General features: G+C 38.3%; 1 protein-coding gene across 1 annotated transcript; it reads left to right on the forward strand.

Annotated features, from left to right (window-relative positions):
• Nucleotides 1-7333, forward strand: proza (protein Z, vitamin K-dependent plasma glycoprotein a). The gene is made up of 9 exons (XM_074697651.1): nt 1-159; nt 1183-1321; nt 2570-2727; nt 2837-2861; nt 2950-3063; nt 3158-3292; nt 5650-5765; nt 5885-6002; nt 6390-7333. The coding sequence occupies exons 2-9, from the start codon at nt 1243-1245 to the stop codon at nt 6923-6925; spliced, it is 1281 nt and encodes a 426-aa protein (XP_074553752.1). The 5' UTR covers nt 1-159; nt 1183-1242; the 3' UTR covers nt 6926-7333.
• The last annotated feature ends 13757 nt before the right edge of the window (nt 7334-21090 follow it).

Raw genomic sequence — 21090 nt, forward strand, 5'->3', positions numbered from 1 at the left:
CTTCGCTATTACATCAACAGAATGAAACGTTAGGTCGTGCGTAGGTTGGCTTTAAATTTTCGTGTCCTGTTAGTCTGGAGCTATAGGCCCGACCCGTTGAGAAGGCAACGGGGTCTGTAGGACCAGACTGGGTCCAGTTCCTCGAATCTATCTGGAGGGGTACGTACCGAGCATCATGTTGTTTCTGTTGTTATTGTTGTCGCTGACCGTTACTCGAAGCTGTGATGCTGAGCTGTGTGACCCACCCTAAATTCAGTGACGGGTTTGTGAATATTGTAATATTATTGGACCATTATCACTACAGAACATATTTGACGCTGTTTTATTATTTAACAGCACAACAAAGAACGTGTTGTACTTTATTTTTTCTCTCTATCTGCTTTGTTACATCATTGGCTAATGCTACAAAGCTGCTGAATGCTAAATGCGTAGTGTTGGGCTCTCTAGCTGAAACGCTGTTCTCTTCCGTGCAGACTCCTCTGAAAATATAATCTTTGAAAAGCATTTAGTGTTCTTTCACAGTCTGTAATAAAATGCAGAACAGGTAAAACAACCTGCAAACAGAAGAATCAGTGAAGATAAACAGCATGAGGTCATTTACTGGACAGCAGTCGTCATAAAAAGAAAGATAACAGCTTAAAAACGACGAGTTTGACACATTCACCTCAGACTGTTACGATTTATTTGGACTGGAAGGTGAGACTTCATCAATCAGAAAAAAACAGAAAGGAGAAAGGAAATAGAAAAATAGATTATCGAGTTATTATAAATCAATATGCAAAGTCATGTTGTAAACAAGGAATCTGGTTTTTACATGGTAGTGACATCTGCAACTATTAAAAAATACTTTAAAGCATTTCTGATTTCAGATTTAAAAAATGACTCACTGAAGGCAACAGCTAAAAAGTTCACCATTGAACAGTGGCAAAGAGTAATTTTGCTGTCTCAGGGAAGCAACCCTTATCATCCCATACAACTTTAATTTGATAGAAAGGGGGGATAGATGTATGTAAAAAAAAAAAAAAAAAAGTGCAGATTTAGAAATGAGGAGTAATGATTATGTTCACAATGTTCAAGACATCCAGGCATGATGAGATGACCTCATGAAACACTGAACAGTATTGATTTTGCGGCCATTTACATCTTCTCTTCTTCCTGTGCACCATGTTGTCCCGTCTGTAGGAGTTCAGGGCGAGCCCTTCTGCACCGACAGCTTGACTGAGATCAGACTTTGTTGTCACCATGAACTCTTTTTGCACACCTGCCGCTCTGCTGTGTCTGCTGGTTGGGGCCGTGGCTGCCTTTCAGGTCCCACAGACAGGTGAGAGTTAACTTGAAGCATGAAGCAACACCAGAGAGGAGAGAGCGATGACATAGGGCACTGGGATTTAAATAAGCTTGTTTTTACTTACAGAATAACCAAGCAACCAAGGCAACAACTTACTGATCTTTTTCTGAGCAGTGAATCTGAAAGTTATTTTGTTTTCCCTCTTTTTACCCTTCTATTATTCTACTAGGACAGGGGTCTGCAACCTGCGGCTCTGGAGCCTCATGTGGCTCTTTTACCCTTTGCAGTGGCTCCTTGTAGCTTTAAAAATATAATTAATAGACAATTAAAAAAAAAATTCTTCCAGAGGTATGAATGATAACAACACAGACGCTAAACAATTCACAGTTTAAGGTTGTATTGGACAAAATATGTTTAACCTTTGGCAATAAAGCTTCTCCACTATTTGCCTTTTTGTTAATTTTGGGATTTTTTTTTTAACTTCAATTTTTTTTTTTTACATTTTAATCCAATTTTATTTTTCTTATTTTGCAGTTTTTAGAAATGTTTTACTTTTTTTTTCAATGAAGCAAAATTTAGAAATTGCATAATTTAGGTTTGGCAATTTTTTTTCGATTCCATTTTTTTACATTTCAAAATTTTTGCACATTTTTTGCACATCTTGTAATTTCAATTTTTCTTTTTTCTTTTTTTATTATGTTTAGATAATTATTCACTAGATTTTTACTTTGCCTAGAATGTTAAACACTTTTTTGTCTTTATTGTGAAGATGAAGTATATTTTGCGGCTCTTGAATGACTTTCATCCAGGTGAGCTGAGGCAAAATTGCCCTTTTGAAAGTAAAGGTTGCAGACCCCTGTACTAGGAGATGTCCCATTAGGATAAAAAATAATATTTTCTATTGTCGATAACAAAAAAATATCACATAAATCAAAATGTATTTTTCGTTCTCATCTTTCAATCAATAATATCCCCAAAAGCCTAAATCTGTGAAGAGTTATCAGTGTAGAGGCTGTGATGGAGGGTGGAGCAGAGACACACAGCAGGTCAGGAGAAGCACTTCTTCAACAATACACAAAACAATTTTGAGTTGTGGTCGTGTTTTTTTAACGTAAATCTGAAGATCAAAATCAGAAGGTGACACGTCTTTTTTTTTCATTTGCCAGTTTAGTTTTCCTCTACAAAATTCTCCTTACTTCATCTGTCTCCTTTATCTTGCTTGGGACAGTTATTGGTTAAAATACAACTGCATGTCAGATTTTTTTCTCTTGGCTCTTTTAGATACAGTGTTCTTGGATAAGGAGCAGGCCAGTTCCCTGATCTCCCGGCAGAAGAGAAATGTTGACGGCAGTAACCCTGCCACCCTGGAGCAGCTCTGCATGGAGAAGGTCTGCACCTACGAGCAAGCCCGGAGTGTCTTCAAGGACTCGTACCGCACGGTGAGCAACACATTTTCCCTCTTTTACTACAAACCCTCTCTGCTTCATGAAAACACTTCAAACACTCATGCTTGAACCACACACTTATCCCCCATGTTTTCTCTTGCAGGATATCTTCTGGTCTGTCTACGTCGGTAAGTGCTGTGTTGAAATGATTTCCCATCACTGCTCAGTCATTACCAATACATTAGATTCCCTTGGAGACATGCTCTCTGTGTTTAGATGGAGACCAGTGTGCAGAGAAGCCCTGCAAGAACGGAGCCTTGTGCTCAGACAGTGTTGGAGGCTATGACTGCGTCTGCAAGTCGGGCTTTTCTGGAGTCCACTGTGAAAAAGGTGAGGAGGTGACGCCAGCCAATTGTGTGTGATCATCAAAGCGAACTCCTTGAGTGAGCACTGAGAGACACCTCTTGTGTTTTCCCCACTCCAGATCAGACTGTGTGCTCGTTGAAGAAGGACGAGGGCTGCTATCAGTTCTGTAAACCAGGCTACACGTCCTACGAGTGCTCCTGTGCCCGTGGATGGAAGCTAAGCCGCACAGACAGGAACAAGTGTGAGCCTGCAGGTATGCTCGCTACATCTGTTTTCAATTAACAACACCAAAACAGGTGATTTTTTTCTACAAATGTACAGTTTGTCTGGTTTTTTTTTATACAAACATACCTCAAAGGTTGAAGTTAAAAATGGTATTTCTCAATCTAACTCCCCTATCTATACAGACAAAGACCTACTGTCAGCAACTCAGCTCGAACCAATTCAAGTCGTTTTAACTGGGGCATAAGCTTGATTTTTATTTTTAAAAAAGAAATGACTTCATAAAATAACATTCACTAAAGATGAGCTTCAAGTTAAGCATAAATTTCTTTGCAAGTGAAAATACTAATTTTCAGTTTAAATGTCCCAACGCTGTATAGAAAGCAGAGCAGAGAGTCAGGCTGTTTTCAAATTTGCCTACTGTACTAGCAGTCTACCTGGCATACTGTTTCCCACAATGCACAGCCTTAATTCTGTTTGTCTTCTTTTTCTGTATATTGCGGATAAAACTCAAGTTTAGTTGAATTACCCAAGCCAGAACCTCTGGTCTAAGAATATGAGACGATGCAGAAGTGCTAAAGTCTGCTGTTTTTTAAGCGTCCACTTGAGGCTGGCTCCGGAAGTGCTGGAGGTCACATACACACCAAGCCAAAAAAAGCTGTTTTCACAGCAGAAATTAACTTATTCACAGCCTGATTCAAAAAACGTTTCCTGTCTGAATCACTAATTTTACTATCGGCACACACTGAACAGGGGTGATTATTTTTTCTAACTTGGCGGTTCAGAGGATATTAAGATCATGAGCTCACCCAATCAGAAGCACAGCTCAGCTAATGTAACTGGCGCCCTGTAGCTGTACTGGAAGCTCACATCACGTCCAACATGGCAGCGATAGCTGATCTGCTTCCAAAACCTGTTTCGGAAACAGACAGGTGATGTCCATGGAATTAACCAGACCATAAGCCAGCATTACAGCTGCTGTATAACAACAGTAATGTTAGACGATCCATGAGAAAGAAGTGAAATGATGTGAAAGAAACACTGATCATTCTTCTCACTTCCTCTCGTAATAGAGGAGATAACCATCTCACAAGTGTTTACTTGTACAAAATTCATTTTAGTGCGTACAAACCACTTATTAGACTTTTTGAAACCATAAATTGATTACATGGAAGCAGTTTTCTATGAGCTGTAAAAATAAAAGTCAGTCTGTTCAGGTTTTTTTTTTTAATCTGGCAATGTCTTTGCATTAGTAACTAAATACTGAGATATACCCACGGTTTGTTTTGTACATTTAAAATAAAGTAAAAAAAACAAAAAACCTGAAAACCAGCAGAGTGTAAAAAAGAACAGGCCCTACAGAACAGTCAGACTCCTTACTAGAGACAAAACCAGTAGGCAGTATTCAGTGCCTAGTAAATTTACATGTGGTATGTTGTTGGGGAATTTGAAAAAAACCTCAGACTAAGCCAGACAAAAAACAGCTACTCAACACAAATAACACAGACTTTGAGCACTGACTCAAATTAACTTAGACGTTAAGTCTCTTTTAAAAAACACATGGGGATCCTGTGGGCGCAGATGGCTTAGGGGGTCTATGTAAGGGTGGGTACCCGTCACATTCTAAACCATACAGTACCAATGCCCGGTACCTGGCAATCAGTATCGGTACTCAACTGTACCAATACTTGGAATTTTTGTTTGTTCATGTGGTTATATGTATGATTTTGTTTAATAATAAAATCTTAAAATTTGTCAATGTAAAATATTTGTTTTTCAATACGTAAACTTTCAATGCTGTGCTCATGCCCAGCACATAACATCATCTACTCTTCCACTCTCTCACAGTCACAAGGATGTATTTGATTTTACGTGAAGCAGTACTGCAGACAGAATTCATCTTTACCTATAAAAGCACCTAATTCAGTACGGAGCAGATAGCCTAGGTTGTAGTCCAGCCTGAGGCCTGTTTACCCCATGTCATTCATCACTCACTTTATCCACCGTCCTCTCCTGTCTGATTAAAGGCATGAAAAGCAATTAAAACAATTAGCTTAAATAAAACAAAACAAAACATGGGGATCCCTGTCTGCTTCGTCTCTCTGTTCAGCAACCACACACAGAGGATGAGCACAGAAGCTAATAATAAAGCTGTGCTAATTCTCTGCCCCATTTCTCAGCAGAGAAGTTGAGCTGAGTTGTATCCTCTAAGAGTGAAACTTTTACTTTTTTGAGTATCTCATAAAAACCCCAATTCAGAAACACTGAACTTATCACTTTAATATTTTGAGGAACAAACAAACAGCCAACTGTGCCATCAGCTGCACTTTAACAAGAAATAATGCAATGATACTAAGTATTTCAACCCGTCTCACATTGCTCCCTCAGTGCCCAACCCCTGTGGTAAAGTAAACAGTCTGAGTCGCTGGAATGACAGACTGGCCAGCAACGTTCGCAGCAACTTTGAAGGACTTGCCTGTGGTTATGGAGAGTGTCCCTGGCAGGTACACACACTCACTCACACACCTTTTTATTCTGTCTCTCATAACACATCCCACTGAAATGAACTGTCCTTCGTGGCTGTGATTGGGAGTTTTAAGGAGGGTTCATTGCTTATTTCCAGGCTCTTCTGAAGAGCCCTGAGTCTGCAGGTTTCTGCAGTGGAGTCATCCTGAAGGAGAACCTGGTCCTGACTTCAGCCCAGTGTGCCAACAAATACAAATCCTTCCAGGTGGCTGTTGGTGAGTTCACAGAGAAAGTCATTATCGTTGTTCATTTAAAGCAGTCTTAACAATTATTTGAAATGAAATGGAAATGGTTCGTTAATGACCAAAAGCAAGGAGTGCAGGAAATACTATTTGATTCTTGAAAGTTTCACATTAAAGGTCAAATTTTAAACCCTCTCCACAGTTATTATGTTTATCAAACTTAAAAATTCCAAGAAATTCTTTAATAATGCCAAATCCTCTGATTTAAAAATGTTAACTGAAAGATTTGACTGTATGTTCAGCATCAGAAAGGATGCTTGGTGACTGTTAGTCATCTTTCTAGCTCTCCTCATCAGTCTGTGTGCGTCACCTTCCTCCCACCATCACTCTGAATGTCTCGTCTTACCTGCATGTCCTCAGGAAAGCGCAGTGTCGACACTGAAACTGGAGAGCAGACGCTGTACGTACATCTGATTCATGTCCACCGAGGCTACGTGGAGGGCCGCCCTGAGAACGACCTGGCTGTGATCGAGCTCCGCGACCGCATTCAGTTCAAGAAAGATGTGATCACTGCATGTTTACCAGAGAGAGACTTTGCTGACAACATCCTGATGTCTGGAGACAGCACAGCCATCATCACGGGATGGAAAGAACCACAGGGGTCGTCCGCCTTCCAGGGCCCTCTTACTCTGAACCATCTGGAGTATAAGACCCTTCCTCAGTGTCTGGAGGCTCACCCCAACCTGATCACCAATAAGATGGGCTGCACCGCTCCAAGGACCAATGCTGACTGCGCCATGGGCTCTGGAAGTCCCCTGCTCACCCTGCACAGAGAGGTATTCTTCCTCACAGGGGTGGTCAGTCAGCCACCAGGGGGCGACTGCACCAAAGGGTACATCTTCCAGAAAGTGTCACGTCATCTCAGCTGGCTGCAGCGGCTTATGGGCTCACGTTAGAGGAGAGGAAGTCAGTGAGAACAAGTCAGGTCTTAGTTTCGGACAGTTTGAGATTCACAGGAACATAAAACGTGAATACAGGGAATAAAATGTTCAGTATGCACTCCTTTTTAGTGTTATTATAATTCTGTCTTTTAATAATATCTGTCTAACCTCATAGTCGAAGCTTCTCATCCATGTCTGTGACTTCTTTATTTATCCACAAGGTGGCTCTCTCATAACATAAACAGGGAGACTCCTCCTGTGTGTGCTCGGTTAGAGATGCAGTGAATTATTCAGCATGTGTTCTGTGACGTGAGCTTACCTTCTAATCACCTTTGAGCGATGCTCTTTTAAGTAACTACTGTATGACATGCACCTTGTAACACTCCAGGTAATCACTGTTCTGTAAATGTAATAAACCTAATACCACACGTCTGCTTTCATGTGTGATTTTTTGTATTCAGGGCTCTTAAGAAAGTGTGAGAGGAAGCTGGAGAATTTTATCTTCTAAGAATTTGAAAATAACTTTACATTTAATTTCAAAGATTATGGGAAAAATAAAGACGAGATATACAGCAGTAAAGGGTGAGACCATCAGTACGTCTGTATTTTTTATTTAGTTGTCAGACATAAAACAATTATCAAGAAACCATGTAAAGAGAAAAATTGCAACCAACACTTAAAACTTACATCCAAACCATGGAAGTATTTTTTAAAGAGAGGCTTTTGAAGTTTTTTATTATTGCAAAAAGAAGATGGGTTAAACTAGAAAATTAAAAAAAAAAAAAAAAAATTCTATGTTTTGAAACCAAACATGCTTTCTGTGTTTTTTTCAATCTGTGTTTATATTTTTGTAAAAGGTTCACATTCAAGAAGCTATTTTAAGACAAAAGAGATGACTGAGTAAAAGCTCTGTTAACCAATGACGCGGCATCCTTTACCTGAACATCAGAACGGAGGAGGGATGATGAGACAAACGTTACCACTAAAGAAAACTTGTCAAAATTTCTGCATTGAATCTACACAAGACTGTTCTACCAACCTGGGAGAATTTAGATATTTTACTAACTCAAATGTGTGTTTTGGTCAGGGTTAAAGGAGTGATGTTTGTACTGCAGTGCCCCCAGCTGGACGACCTGATATCTGAGCATTTACCATCTAACCCCAAATCTTCCCTGCAAAATAACTGCATGTATTTCACTCCTTTGACCTCTCTAGTAGATAATACGTATGATTTTATTCTTCATATTATTAATATTTATTTATTTATTTATCTAATTATTTATTTGTTTGTTTGTTTTTTTATGTTTTTTAATACTCTCTCATTTTAAACTTAAATTAGCTACCCAAAGTCAAACCAACACTTCAACTACACCATTCATGTTCAAAGCAAAGTACCGTTTACTACCTCCCAATATTCAAAAAACAGTTTAGGGGACCTGATGGGGGTCTCAATCTGAGTAGAGAGTCTAATCTGAAGTCACTTCCTGTTAGGACAACGATCAGGACATTTTCACTTTCAATTTGTGGGGTTACACTTTGTAACAGTCTTTCTGCAGAGCTCAAACAGTGCCTGAACATTTTCAATTTTAAAAAGAAATATAAGGAAGGGGTTCTCACAATTTATACGGTTGAAGATGGGACTTGATAATCATTGTGTGATGGCAGGGAAGTCTGAGATTTTGATTGTTAGTTATATTATATTATATTATATTATATTATATTATATTATATTATATTATATTATATTATATTATATTATATTATATTATATTATATTATATTACATCATATTATATTATATTATATCATATTATATTATATTATATTTTATTATATTATATTATGGATATGTGTCTTAAGTAAAATATATATGGCATAGTTTAGCTGAATGTTTTTTTTTTTTTATACTCATTTACAATGGAGAAGGGGTGATAAATAATAAGTTTTACTTCTTTTCACCCCTTTTTCAAAATGTAAAAGAAGTTAGATTGGTGATTGAACTTTTTTTTTGGTTTACATCTTACGTTATTTGTAAAATTGCAAAGTTTCTATGTTCCAACTTACTTCCAACAAGTTTTTTTTTCTTGCTTATTATTTTCTTTTTCATTTTTCAAAATAAACATTTTCAATCAATCGATCAATTCAATCAAAACAGAATCCAGAAGTTAATAAATAAATAAATAAATAAATTAATTAATTGATTAATTAAAACTCCAGCAGCTTTTGCTCTCAGTGGGATTAAACTTGTTTAGACATAACCTTTCACGAACAAAAAACAGAGTAGGAAGGTTGATGATAGATTCTCGTGCCAATTATATAGTTTGATTCCAGTAATGGTTTAGCTAGAGTTTTGCATTTTGACACCAAAAAACACATTACTGGTAGATCTGATGTGAATTTTTTGGATGAGGTTTCTTCTAAAGAAGCTAAGGTTGACATTAAAGAATTCCACCAGTTTTCACAACACTTCATAAAACATGGGGTGGATTTTGAGTACTTTGGTAAAATAAAAAAGAAAATTCAGTTAACAACCTCATGGTGGCACTGCAGAAACAGGCAATGCTCTCCACCTCTGTTTTCTTTATCCTCTGATAAAAACAAACTAATGTGCTCATTAATTGGAAGCTCTTTCTGTAGTTGTAGAATTCAGGACAGCACATGAGAACAAAAAGTACCTGCGCTGAAAACAAATACAAGCATGTAGAGGTGATATAAGTAAGACTCTTTGTGTTTTGTGCCTAATATGAATGAAAAGCTGTAAGGGCTTAAAAAAGACGAGCATCAAATCTGCTGTTTTTATAAGTCTGATGCAACGTTGGAATCAAATGACAGGAATGAAGCTCTGAATAACTACGAGTCGTGTATTCCCTTTTTGTCCCAGACCATATTAGCTTGCCCTCACCGTCACATACCCCTGTGTTGTCTGGCAACATTTTCCCACAGACACTCGCCCTCTGCAGTCTTCTCACAGCCTCCCGTGAACAAGGCCAGGACCATGTCATGCAGGGAGAGAAAAGAAGAGGCAGTGTGGGTAAGAGACGCCACATAACAAAAAAACCTGGCCTGCCACTTTTGATCGGGCGCTTGAAAAGGACAGCTCTGAAAGCCGGGGCCCATGTTGGCTGTTGCCATGGTGCTCACCTAGGAGATGGCTCCTTGCTCCCAAAAATGGCCCTGCTCCTTTACTGGGCCATGCAGTGGAGATTAATTTGAGTGGAGCTCCTTCCTTCCTGGGTCTGGTCCTGCTCTCTGGTCCTGCCAGCTCCATTTAAATGCTCAAGCTTACATAAACAGAGAGATGCACAAAAAGCACGCTCAGAGCCAAGAAGGAGCTGAACTTCACCTGCACTGAGCTGTTAGATTCAGTCCTGTCCGAAGAATCACTTTAATATCAAAGAGCTACTGCATCTGTGTGGTTTAATTCCCAGAATCAAACCTAGAATCAGGCGAGGACGTGGTGTGAGTGCAGAAAAAGGCAGAAGGGGCAGAATGGGAGATGTTTGAGATACTGAGAAACTGAAGAGATGAGACAAAGAGATGAACATCAAGAGGACAACAGAGAGATCAGATCTCAATTTTGACTCGTTGATACTAAGAATCCATCAGTCATCGTGTGGATGGATTGATGGTCTTTTACTATATTGAACATGAACGAAAAGGCCTCAGAGAGAAACATTAGCAAGGCCATTACTGATGGAGGAAAGTGAAAGCACTCAATGCCAAAGGTTTCCGCTTCTATTAATGTCCATACCGCTGGACTAAACTGCAGTGAAGTGTTGAAATGATTCAATTTAAGCACCCTGTGTGTGGCGTGTGGCTACATCTGGTCAGTGTCCTACTAAATCAGTAATCCTTTACTCTCCCCAAACCCCGAAAACAGTTGCATGCTGTGAATGCAAATCCTCCAGGCCTGTGTGTGTATATGTGTGTGTGCTGTGCATGCATGTGTATGTTAGTACATATGTGCAACACATACATGCTTATTTGTGCTTGTTATTTGGCCGTAGACATCGAATGACAGACTTTCAGAGGGATTATCCGTCTGTGTGGTGTCTGATTCCACACAGGGGGTGTGCTGTACGTCTGAGCATTGTAGGCAGATTGAGTTAGAGTCAAGTCATGGCTACTGCACGACCTCTGAAGGCGTGATCTCATCCAATAATCTCCCCTCTCAGAATCCATGCCCCCAATTTTTCCCAACTCAAACACAGAGAAGGGGTCTGGAGTCAGATTGGGTGGCAAAGCTTCTCCCCTGCTCCCTTCTCCTGCTCTGACTCAAACTCTGCCTCATGCCAGACAGAGGAGCTTCCACTTGGTTTGATAATTGTGCAGGAGGGTGGAGGTAACTCAGGCCCTCCAGAGGTTGGAGCCTGGACTGAGAGGAAGTGGATGAAACAGAAGGAGAGAAATGTAGATTTTTATATAATTCAGCCATAGTCTCTTTAATTCTTGTTACGGTTGTTTTAAGACCAAAATCATCAGCTATCAATCATCTCCAATGAAGATTTCTCTTAACACATTTACAAAGGCCGGACTGCCATTGGGTATTATTAAGCTGGTGTCCCATTTACTATCTGTTTGGTTAGTATAAAAATAAGTGCAATGATTATTTTACTCTAACTATTTTCTCTCTCTCTCTGTCTTTATATATATATATATATATATATATATATATATATATATATATATATATATATATATATATATATATATATATATATATATATATATATATATATATATATATATATATATATACTGACTGTTTCTACTTCTGAGGCTTGATGAGAATGTTTTGTCCTTGTTCCACTGTCCCTTTTTGATTTTCTTCTTTTCTTTTTATAAACTCTTTTTTTTAAAGCTGCTTAATGAGTGAGGTTATTGTTTTTGTTGTATTATCACACTCCCTGTGCTAACTTCTGTATCTGAGTACCAAAAAGGAATAAATAACAAAATAAATACTCCAACTTTGGCATTCATGCCATCTTAACACTGTTTTTTTTTTTTTTTTTTTTTTTTTTTTTTTTTTGTAATATGTGATTAAATACATATACAATATGTGTACAGACATACATGTATAGGGGAGAATAGGGTTGGTTGTCACATTTTTTACTCTAATGTAAATTGCTCATCATCAAAAAATCTTTTAATAATCATTCCTACATTAAATTGAAGCCTAAGCCGTACAATTGAATCCTTTTTTTTTTTTAAATGAAAATAAAAAATTATAAATCATTTGTTGTCACACAATGTGGGGTTGTTTGACTTAATTTTGCTTTAATGGGAAAATTATGTTTCAAAAAAAAAAAAAAAAAAAAAAGAAAAAAAGGCAAGAAGTCAGTACTAAATTTGAAAGTTGAATTGTGTTAAAGTTGACAAATACACAACTTAACGCATCTTAACACAGAATAAGTATGGAACATAGACAGGAAAAACATATTTAGATCAGCTTACTAAATACTTACTTACTTTTTGTACTGGTTTTGTATGTTTATATGGTAAAAAATATCAATTTGTTTAATAATCAAATCTAAACTCTTTTTGATTTACTATATTTATTCTTTTAATGCTGTGTTCATGTACAGCACGGAAAATCGCCTACTCTTCCACTTCCTTGCAGTTGCAAGATAGCTTTTAGGTACCTAAACATGGTACCCTTTGATCTTATGTGAGTCGGTACTCGGTACTTCTGAAAGAATTCTATACCCATTCCTAGTGATGACCGACCCCAGCCACTATTTCTTGGCAGAATCAAGGCGAACAACCATGTAACAACTAGCTAACCAATAACAATCTGAACTACAGCTTTCCCTTCACACTTTTTAAGGGTAACAGTTGTTGTGTTTTGTGTTTGAATTCTAGAAGATCATTACTAAGGAGGTGAATATTTACAGTTTGACATGAAAAACATAAAAAGTCCTCTCACCTCAAGTTCAGATGTTTTACACCACAGAAGAACATGGAGGTTAGCTCTGATCCCAACTCTAAAAATGACCATAACAGTTGGAGAGAAACATTTTTGTTCCTTCAGCTGTCAAATTCCCTACACATATGAAAACAAAAAACTGACAGACTCAATTTTTTTGGTCCTTCATCTGTCAGATAAATCACTCACTGTGTGGAGAATGTAAATACAGTTGTTTTTTTTGTTTTTTTTGGTTGCTGTTTGTTGATTCTCTGACTCCTACACCGCATCAGAAGTTTCTGACTTCTCAGAGTATTGAAGAGAAATAATCATCCTCCTGGTGGACTTTTAATAAGCTTTGGTAATAATTTAAGCTTGTTTTGTAATCAGCGTGGATAATACAAGTACCAGTATGCTAATGGAAGACCAAAACATTTCAGCAGATTTTTTTCAGGTCAGTACAACACAAGATGTTATCAAGTTTGGAGGCAATGACCAAAGAAAGAGGATAAGTGCAGAAAACTTAGAATATTTATTTCACAAATATCCAAAAACACTTACTTCAAAAACCACTGAAGACCAAAGGAAACACACTGAGGAATTATTTACAAACTTATGGTAAAGACAACAAGACACAGGTGAAACTGATGGGTTCACTCCAATAGGAAGGACACACATGGTTTAAGGTAAAACTAAACCAGACACAGGGAGCAAGAACTACAGATTAAAACAGGAAACACATACTCTGCTCATACACTGAAAAAAATGTTTTGTTGAATTTACCCAATTTTATTAATTTTAGCAGTTGCACGCAATATCTTTATCTAGATCTAGATAATTTATTTAATCTTAATGTACATGTGATCTTTAAGTTATTTCAAATTAATAACATTCGTTGTTGTAACGCAAATACACATAGTAGATTTTACTCAAATTTCTTAAGAGATCACAACTAAATCCATGTTCATCAAACTAAATTATATTGAGTTATTGAATTGACTCATTTCAAACCGTGAGTGAGGAGGGAGTGCAGTGGATATTAGACTCAACTGTACAGTAAGATGTTAATGTAAGATGTTTTCCGTGCTCCACATGGCATGGACCGTGTACCTTGAAGCATGTTGAATATTTGATATGTTAATAAATGACGTGTTGATGGGCTAAAATTATGGTCAGAAATGACAAACTGGGTTTTGTCTTCAGTTATATTCAAATTACCATTACTGAGAGAGTATTTTAATTGGAGCCCTCAGTGTAGTGGAGCACAGACGGCCGTGCAGCCAGGACAAGCAGCCCATGTCATGGAGCACAGATGGCCAGGCAGCCAGGACAAGCAGCCTATGCCGTGGAGCACAGCCAAGTAGCCAATGCCATGGGGCACAGCCAAGCAGCCTGTACTGTGGAGCACAGACAGACAGCCAGCCAGCCAGACAGACAGCTAGCTAGCGCAGTGGACCACAGACAGGCAGCTGGTCCATGCAATGGAGCACAGACACACTGTTCCTGCGTGGTATCTTAATGTGCATCAGGGTCTCATATCCACAGTGTTCCCTCCTCACCCATGGTTTTTCCTTTTGGGTTTTGCAGATTATTAAGTTGAAACAACTTAAAATTTTATGTTGGATTAATGCAAAATATTGATTTGAGAAGAATTAAAATATTTAATTTATTTGACTTATTAAGTTGTGTTAATTGAACTTGTTAATTTCATTTCAAAGAACTTCATTAATTTAGGTGTTACCGATTGAATCAATTCATTTAAGTTGGTCCAACTACTTCTTTTTATTAGTTCACTGAAAAAAATGTTTTGTTGAATTTACCCAATTTTATTAATTTTAGCAGTTGCACGTAATATCTTTATCTAGATCTAGATATTTTATTTGATCTTAATGTACATGTTATCTTTAAGTTATTTCAAATTAATAACATTCGTTGTTGTAACGCAAATACACATAGTAGATTTTACTCAAATTTCTTAAGAGATCACTTCAACTGATTGACAAACTTTTTTTTACAGTGTTATCCTTAAGCTCTGCTCTCTGATGAATAAGGCCTATCGCACATTACTGCCACCTCCTGCTCTGGAGAGGTGTTGCAGATGGGATTCCTACTTAAACAAATTAGGTTGAGTTAACATAAAGTGATTTTGTTGTTTTAACAATTTTGCACATCATGCTGAAACAACATGATTTAATCATGTTTAACCACTGAACATGAAATAATCTAGTAGAAGCTACAAGTTTTATTTATGCTGATTGAACAAACACCAATGTTCCTTTTTTGAGTGTAGAAACATCACCTTCAGCATGTGAACAGACCTGATGATAGAGGAGGAAGGTAAATCCTGGCGCTGCCTTTATTCCACTGACCTCACCCTGACCCCTCAGGGGTTAAGTCATGTTTAGAGCCGCAGAGAAACCCGAGGAGCTGAGGTTAAGGTCTCAAAGACTCACTGAATGAAAACAACTGTGTTACGGTCCATCTGCAGGTCTCTGATGTGACAAGGCTTCTGTTAGTGGGAGACCATAAAACATGCCCATGCCTCTGTGCATGTTTCCTGCCTCCAGATACAGAAAATACTAATCTGCATGTGACTAATTCATGAGTGACCTCACAAAGTCACATGACCTTTATGTAGCTGCTTCTTCTGAGTGGTTGTAGTATTCTGAAAGGTTGTGGGTTTTCAGTGTTCAGAGCGACCTGTGACAGCCGAAGGGTTTAAATCACGGCGGTGGACAGGTGAGGTCGGGTTAATCTAAGCATATTATCTTCACTACAGCACAGATCTTCCTGAGCGAGCAAATGCGACCATATCTCTTGATGTAAAAGAGACCAAATTAAAAAAGGGCTTAAAATAGCCTGGAAAAATAGCTTTAAGAAAACATAACATGAAGTAATAATATACCACATCAGAGGCTCCTTTTCCAGATACTCCACATGACATCCTCACCTCCTGTACGACAGGTTGTAGTCTATTAAAAAGGGGATGCACGTCTGAAAACAAAATAGTCTTTAAAATAAGACTCTCTTCCTGCTCATTCTGGACACCTGCATCCTGTCATAGTGAACACATCCTGTGAGGTCATGGGCTCCCATCCTGATGCATGTCTCTGGAAACAGATGCAGTGTGCGGGCTGCGTGTCGTCCACCCTGCTGGCTATCCTGTGCTTCATTGTTCCGGGCCCGGCAGAGGTCTTTACACTGCGTGAGGCAACCTCAGGGACACGAAATGACAGGAAGGATGAGACAGACGACAGAGGGAATGTGAAGGCAGGAGACACAACAATATGGGAGGCACACACTTCTGAGAGGAGGACAGACAAATACATGAATATTACAGCCTTAAAGTCAGTGTGTCCCACTTCCCTGACATCAGATGCATTTCAGAAGAAGAATAGAATAGAATAGAATAGAATAGAATAGAATAGAATAGAATAGAACTTTACTGTTACTGTAACAATAACAACAAAATTAAAATCACAGCAGCAATCAAGAAAACAAGAGTAAGAAAGTGTATAGAAAGTGCAAAAAAAGGTCCACAAGAAAATAGATGGTGACAGCTTGTCCATCATTGTCCAGTTCAGCCAGCCTCCACTGCCACAGGGTCCAGGACTGAGCTTCTTCAGCAATCTGTTCAGTCTCTGTCTCCTGGATTCTGTCTGCTCACAGCAGGTGAAGCTCTTCCAAAATGGCGTTGGTGTCTGATTTTAGCTCCGTTAGCCATGTCTGTGGATAGCATGATGCTACTCTGCCCTCTGGTATTCCTTCTGTTAGTGGGTTAGCACAGCTTGCTTGTCCGTCTTATTGGAGATAGCTCTTACTTTCCCAATAACGATGGATGGAAGGACAGGTTGATGTCGTCACTTCTTAGCTCACACCTGAGAACCAGCACGTCGTCCTTGCCTCCTTCTCCTCACCTTGTGGGGAACATCAGGCCTTACACCAGTTAGCACTGACATGCTACAGGCTGTAAACAGCTGAGTTCACATGTAAACAATGCAGTTAAGGTTACATGTAGGATTTCCAGACAAACACAGGAGAAAAAGGAGTAAAAATATCTCTTAAGACACAAAAAGTTTGGTGTCCATGACCAACAAATGAGCCATACAAAGTAATTATCCCCTCCAAATCAAAGACGACGAAAAAGCGACAAAAAAATTACAAGAAACAGACAAAGAAAAGAGAGCTGCTGCAAAAGGCAGCCGAAGCCGACAGGGCGGCGCCAAGCAACTTGGTTCTTAACATTTGCTAAGTACCAAACTGAGGAAGAATGAAAGAGATGGATTGTTGAACTGCTTGGGAAAACTGAGATCAGTAGTTATTTCATTAATTTTCCACAAGTATGAAAGAGATTCAAATAGGCATACATAGTTCATAGTTCAAAGTTAAATTCATTTTAAAGTAGGCCCACACATGCATGCAATGCTTGGGTTTTCCTTTGTTTTAACAGGGGAAAATAAAAAAAGAACAAAACTTATAAAACTTTTAAAGCTGTTTTGTTTTTTTTGGCCCCAGTCTACTTTCCTTAATGGGATACGGGGAGAAATTAGCTCCTTAATAGGACAGGTTGAAGACCCCTGTTCTTGATGACCCATAGTTCACATGACCCCAAAAAATTGACAACCACGATCTAATTAGTTCAGCCTTGAGCCTGAATTGAGTTTTGATTCCAACTTAAAGCTGATCTCTTCAGGCATTCTTCAGATGTTGTGATAAAAAGAAAAGTAAGACACATACAAAAATGTCCATAGGTCTTTCTGATGCCACTGTAACAGTAATGTTTCGTACAGAGCCCCTGAAGTCTCATAAAATTGCTTTATTTGTGGATGTGTGTGTGCACACAGTAGGGATACAGAATCATCCTCCTCCCTGTCTTCCTCACACACCGTATTTCGAACCCATTTGGTGGAAACTACAAAATATCCATTTCAACCAGTTGGACACTTGTTTTGGATAGTTAAATAACTTCCATAAAATATCAGACAAAACTTTGATGATGACCTCTGATCTTTCACTACCAAATTACTTCATTTGTGAGTCAAAGCAAATCCTAAGAACAAATTTAAAGATTGTCCCTCCATGAGTTCCTTCATAGAGCCTATTCCAGCACTGAAACATATTTAATCCAAAAGGAAATGTGACAGACAGGGCCGGTGACGCTGTTGTTCCTGTAAACACGACACCGGCAGATCATGTGCACTTCTCATTTAAGGACAATAAGTCAGCAGACAGAGCCAAAATTAGTCCACAGCCTGTCTGTAAGCTATATTAGTCAGAAACTGAGCTCCAAACATGATAGTACGGATACAGAGCTACCTTCTCATCCTCTATTAATAAGAAGAGGTTCTCCATGTGTGACAGCACCGTGGTTATGAGTGTTAACATGCTTCATGCTGTGGATAAACATCCCTACTCCAACACAGAGATTATAAAAATTCAGAGTATGGAAAAAACAAGTAAAACACCTGAAATATTCTGGCACAAAACACCTAACATCGCTATTGGATTCATAAGTTTGAGGCCTTGGAGGTAGAAGATTGGTTATGTTACACTTGGAAAGCCAGCTGGCTGATTTCCCTTGTTTACAGTCTTCATGCTAGCTTAAACTAACTGTCTTTTAGTTACACTGCCCTACTAACCACAACAACAAGGCAGTGGTATTGATCCACTTATCTCCTACTTAACTCTAACAGCTACAGAGCTAAAACACCTCAGTCTCATATCTGGACGTGTTTCATTCAGATTTCTTGAACAGTTATTTGACAGGTCTAAATTATTTGTCTGTTACACACTAAAACATCACAGAATGAGCCTGATTTATCTTATCAACTGATCTGAAACACTCCACCGACCTCCACTTGGAAGGTATTTAAATAAGATGTTCCTCCAAATCCACTTACGGTGATTAGCTCTGTCTGGGTGTGTAACAATGGCCCTTTTTTGCACACAGTCCCTCACTGCTGATAACAAAGATGATAGAAAAAAAAAAAGTGTATTGATGAAGTACTGCCCGGGCCTGTCAGCTGGTAAAGAGAAGGACCCATTAATCTCCTCAATCATCCTGTTACGAGCTGTGACCCCTCCCCCTCTTCCCATGCTGTCACTCTCCCAGGCTGCACCTGTCAGATTAGCCTCACATCCTCAGCTGCCTCTCCATATGATACGCCTTCTTATTGCCCACGGCCTGCATGGCAGCTCACTTTGCATGTATTTATGCGTTTAAGTGTGTGAAAGGAGAGGATGGGGGGAGTGTTCCTGTCCCAAAATGTGTGTGAGGGTGAAATCTGTGACTGGCTGTTCCTCTGCTGTCATGCATTTATTGGCTTTATTTTTTTCTGTGATGAGTCATTTCAGTTATTTTCCGGACAAAGCTAAGATTTATAGAGCAGAGATGCATATACGGTGATATGTTTCACTTTAAAGTCTTCAAACAACTAAAAGCAAACTCACCACTAACGTGTGAACTACTTGTGCCAAAATTCAGTCACTTACACTGATGATCAGACTGATACTGTTTCAGGTCATTAGAGAACAAAATCCTTGGTCTTTTACCTCATAAAAGAAAATTATCAAGCACTACTGATTGAATATTTTAGGATGTTTCTGACATTTTTTCTGTTGTCCTCAAATCAGAACGCAGCAACTCTTTGTATTTCTTGTCTTTGTTGCAATGACATCTTTTCCAGATACTTCAAAAATTAGTTGCGTTGAAACTTAAGGACTTCTTCTCTCCTGAATAAATGTATTCACCAAATGTTCTGAAAAATACAATTATCCTTCTCTGAAACTTTTTAAAAATTACACAGGTAAAGGCATGTTAGAGCCCCAAACATAACAATGAACTGAAATTTAACAACGGCTCAAAAAGTAATTTGAAAAAAAAATTAATAAACCCAAAATGTAATAACCAACCCAGAATTCGATATGTTGTCGCATTTTGGGTTTACTTAAAATTTTATTTTATTTTATTTTTTATTTTATTTTATTTCATTTTATTTATTTTTTTAATTTATTATTATTATTATTATTATTATTATTATTATTATTATTATTATTATTATTATTATTATTATTATTATTATTTATTTATTTATTTATTTATTTATTTATTTATTTATTTATTTATTTTTTAATTTATTTTTTGGGGGCTGCACCTTGGGATAACCATTAGCGCTGCAGCCTCAAAGTAAGAAGGTCACAGGTTCGATTCCTAACTTGGCCAAAGGGCCTTTTTTGTGTGGAGTTTGCATGTTCTCCCCGTGTATGCGTGGGTTCTCTCCAGGTACTCCGGCTTCCTCCCACAGTCCAAAAACATGCTCATCAGGTTATTTGAACACTAAATTGTCTGAAGGTGTGTGTGTGTGTGTGTGTGTGAATGGTTGTCTCTCTATGTGTCAGCCCTGTGATTGACTGGCGACCAGTCCAGGGTGCGTCTCGCCCAATGACAGCTGGGATAGGCTCTGGCCACCCAGGACCCTGAACAGGGCAATCTTTTTTATTAAGTTTCGAGCTCAGCACTTTTGATACATTTTTGGTAACATTTTGGGCCCCAACAAGGCATTTTTTGGCTGTTTGTTCTTCTTCGCCTAATGGCTGTTATATCACCACCTATCAGAAGCGTGTTCAAACTTTTTTAAGGGCAAGGGCAAAAAAAAAGGGGGCAAACAACTCACACTTTGCATCACAAGAAGGTAGTTTATCATGTTTAGCCAGCCAAGGGAGCAATTTATTGTAATTATTCCTCCCAAAAGGGCATTTTAGTGTGTTTCACCAACCAGGAGGGCACTTTAGTGGGTGTTTTTGCTCCCAAGAGAGCAGTTTATCACATCTTAACCAGCCAGGGCGGCAGTTAAGCGTATTTTATCAACCAGGAGGGAACTATAGTGAGTGTTTAGGCTCCCAAATGTACATACAGCAACTTGTATTGTTGTTTTCATGTATGGAATCATATTATTTGAAAAACAAATTATAAAATACTGCCTTACTGATGTATGTCATACACCCCACCTATATTTGTTTGTGTCATGCTTTTTTCGTTAACACAATCAGTAGCACCGTTTTATCTGTTTGTATAATTGATAAGGAAAACATGTAAAATCAGTTTATAATGATCTTTTGATGGTTTATATTTCACACAGCAGCAGCTCTAAGGTAGCCTGTCAGGTCAGAGGTGTTAAAGCTGTCACATTCTGCTCAAACTGCAGTGGTAACATATATTCTTAAAGATATTGTGCAAAAATGATGACAGCATTGCCTCACAACACTCCCACAGGCT

The sequence above is a fragment of the Halichoeres trimaculatus genome, unplaced genomic scaffold (assembly GCF_033239565.1).
Source record: "Halichoeres trimaculatus isolate MK-OKI-2021-1 unplaced genomic scaffold, fHalTri1.1 fHalTri1_scaffold_20, whole genome shotgun sequence".
Classification (NCBI taxonomy): Eukaryota; Metazoa; Chordata; class Actinopteri; order Labriformes; family Labridae; genus Halichoeres; species Halichoeres trimaculatus.

Coding starts and splice junctions, on each gene's coding strand:
- proza (XM_074697651.1), top strand. CDS start 1,243: ATGAACTCTTTTTGCACACCTGCCGCTCTGCTGTGTCTGCTGGTTGGG. Junction 1,322..2,569: donor CTTTCAGGTCCCACAGACAG/GTGAGAGTTAAC, acceptor TGGCTCTTTTAG/ATACAGTGTTCTTGGATAAG. Junction 6,003..6,389: donor ATCCTTCCAGGTGGCTGTTG/GTGAGTTCACAG, acceptor GCATGTCCTCAG/GAAAGCGCAGTGTCGACACT.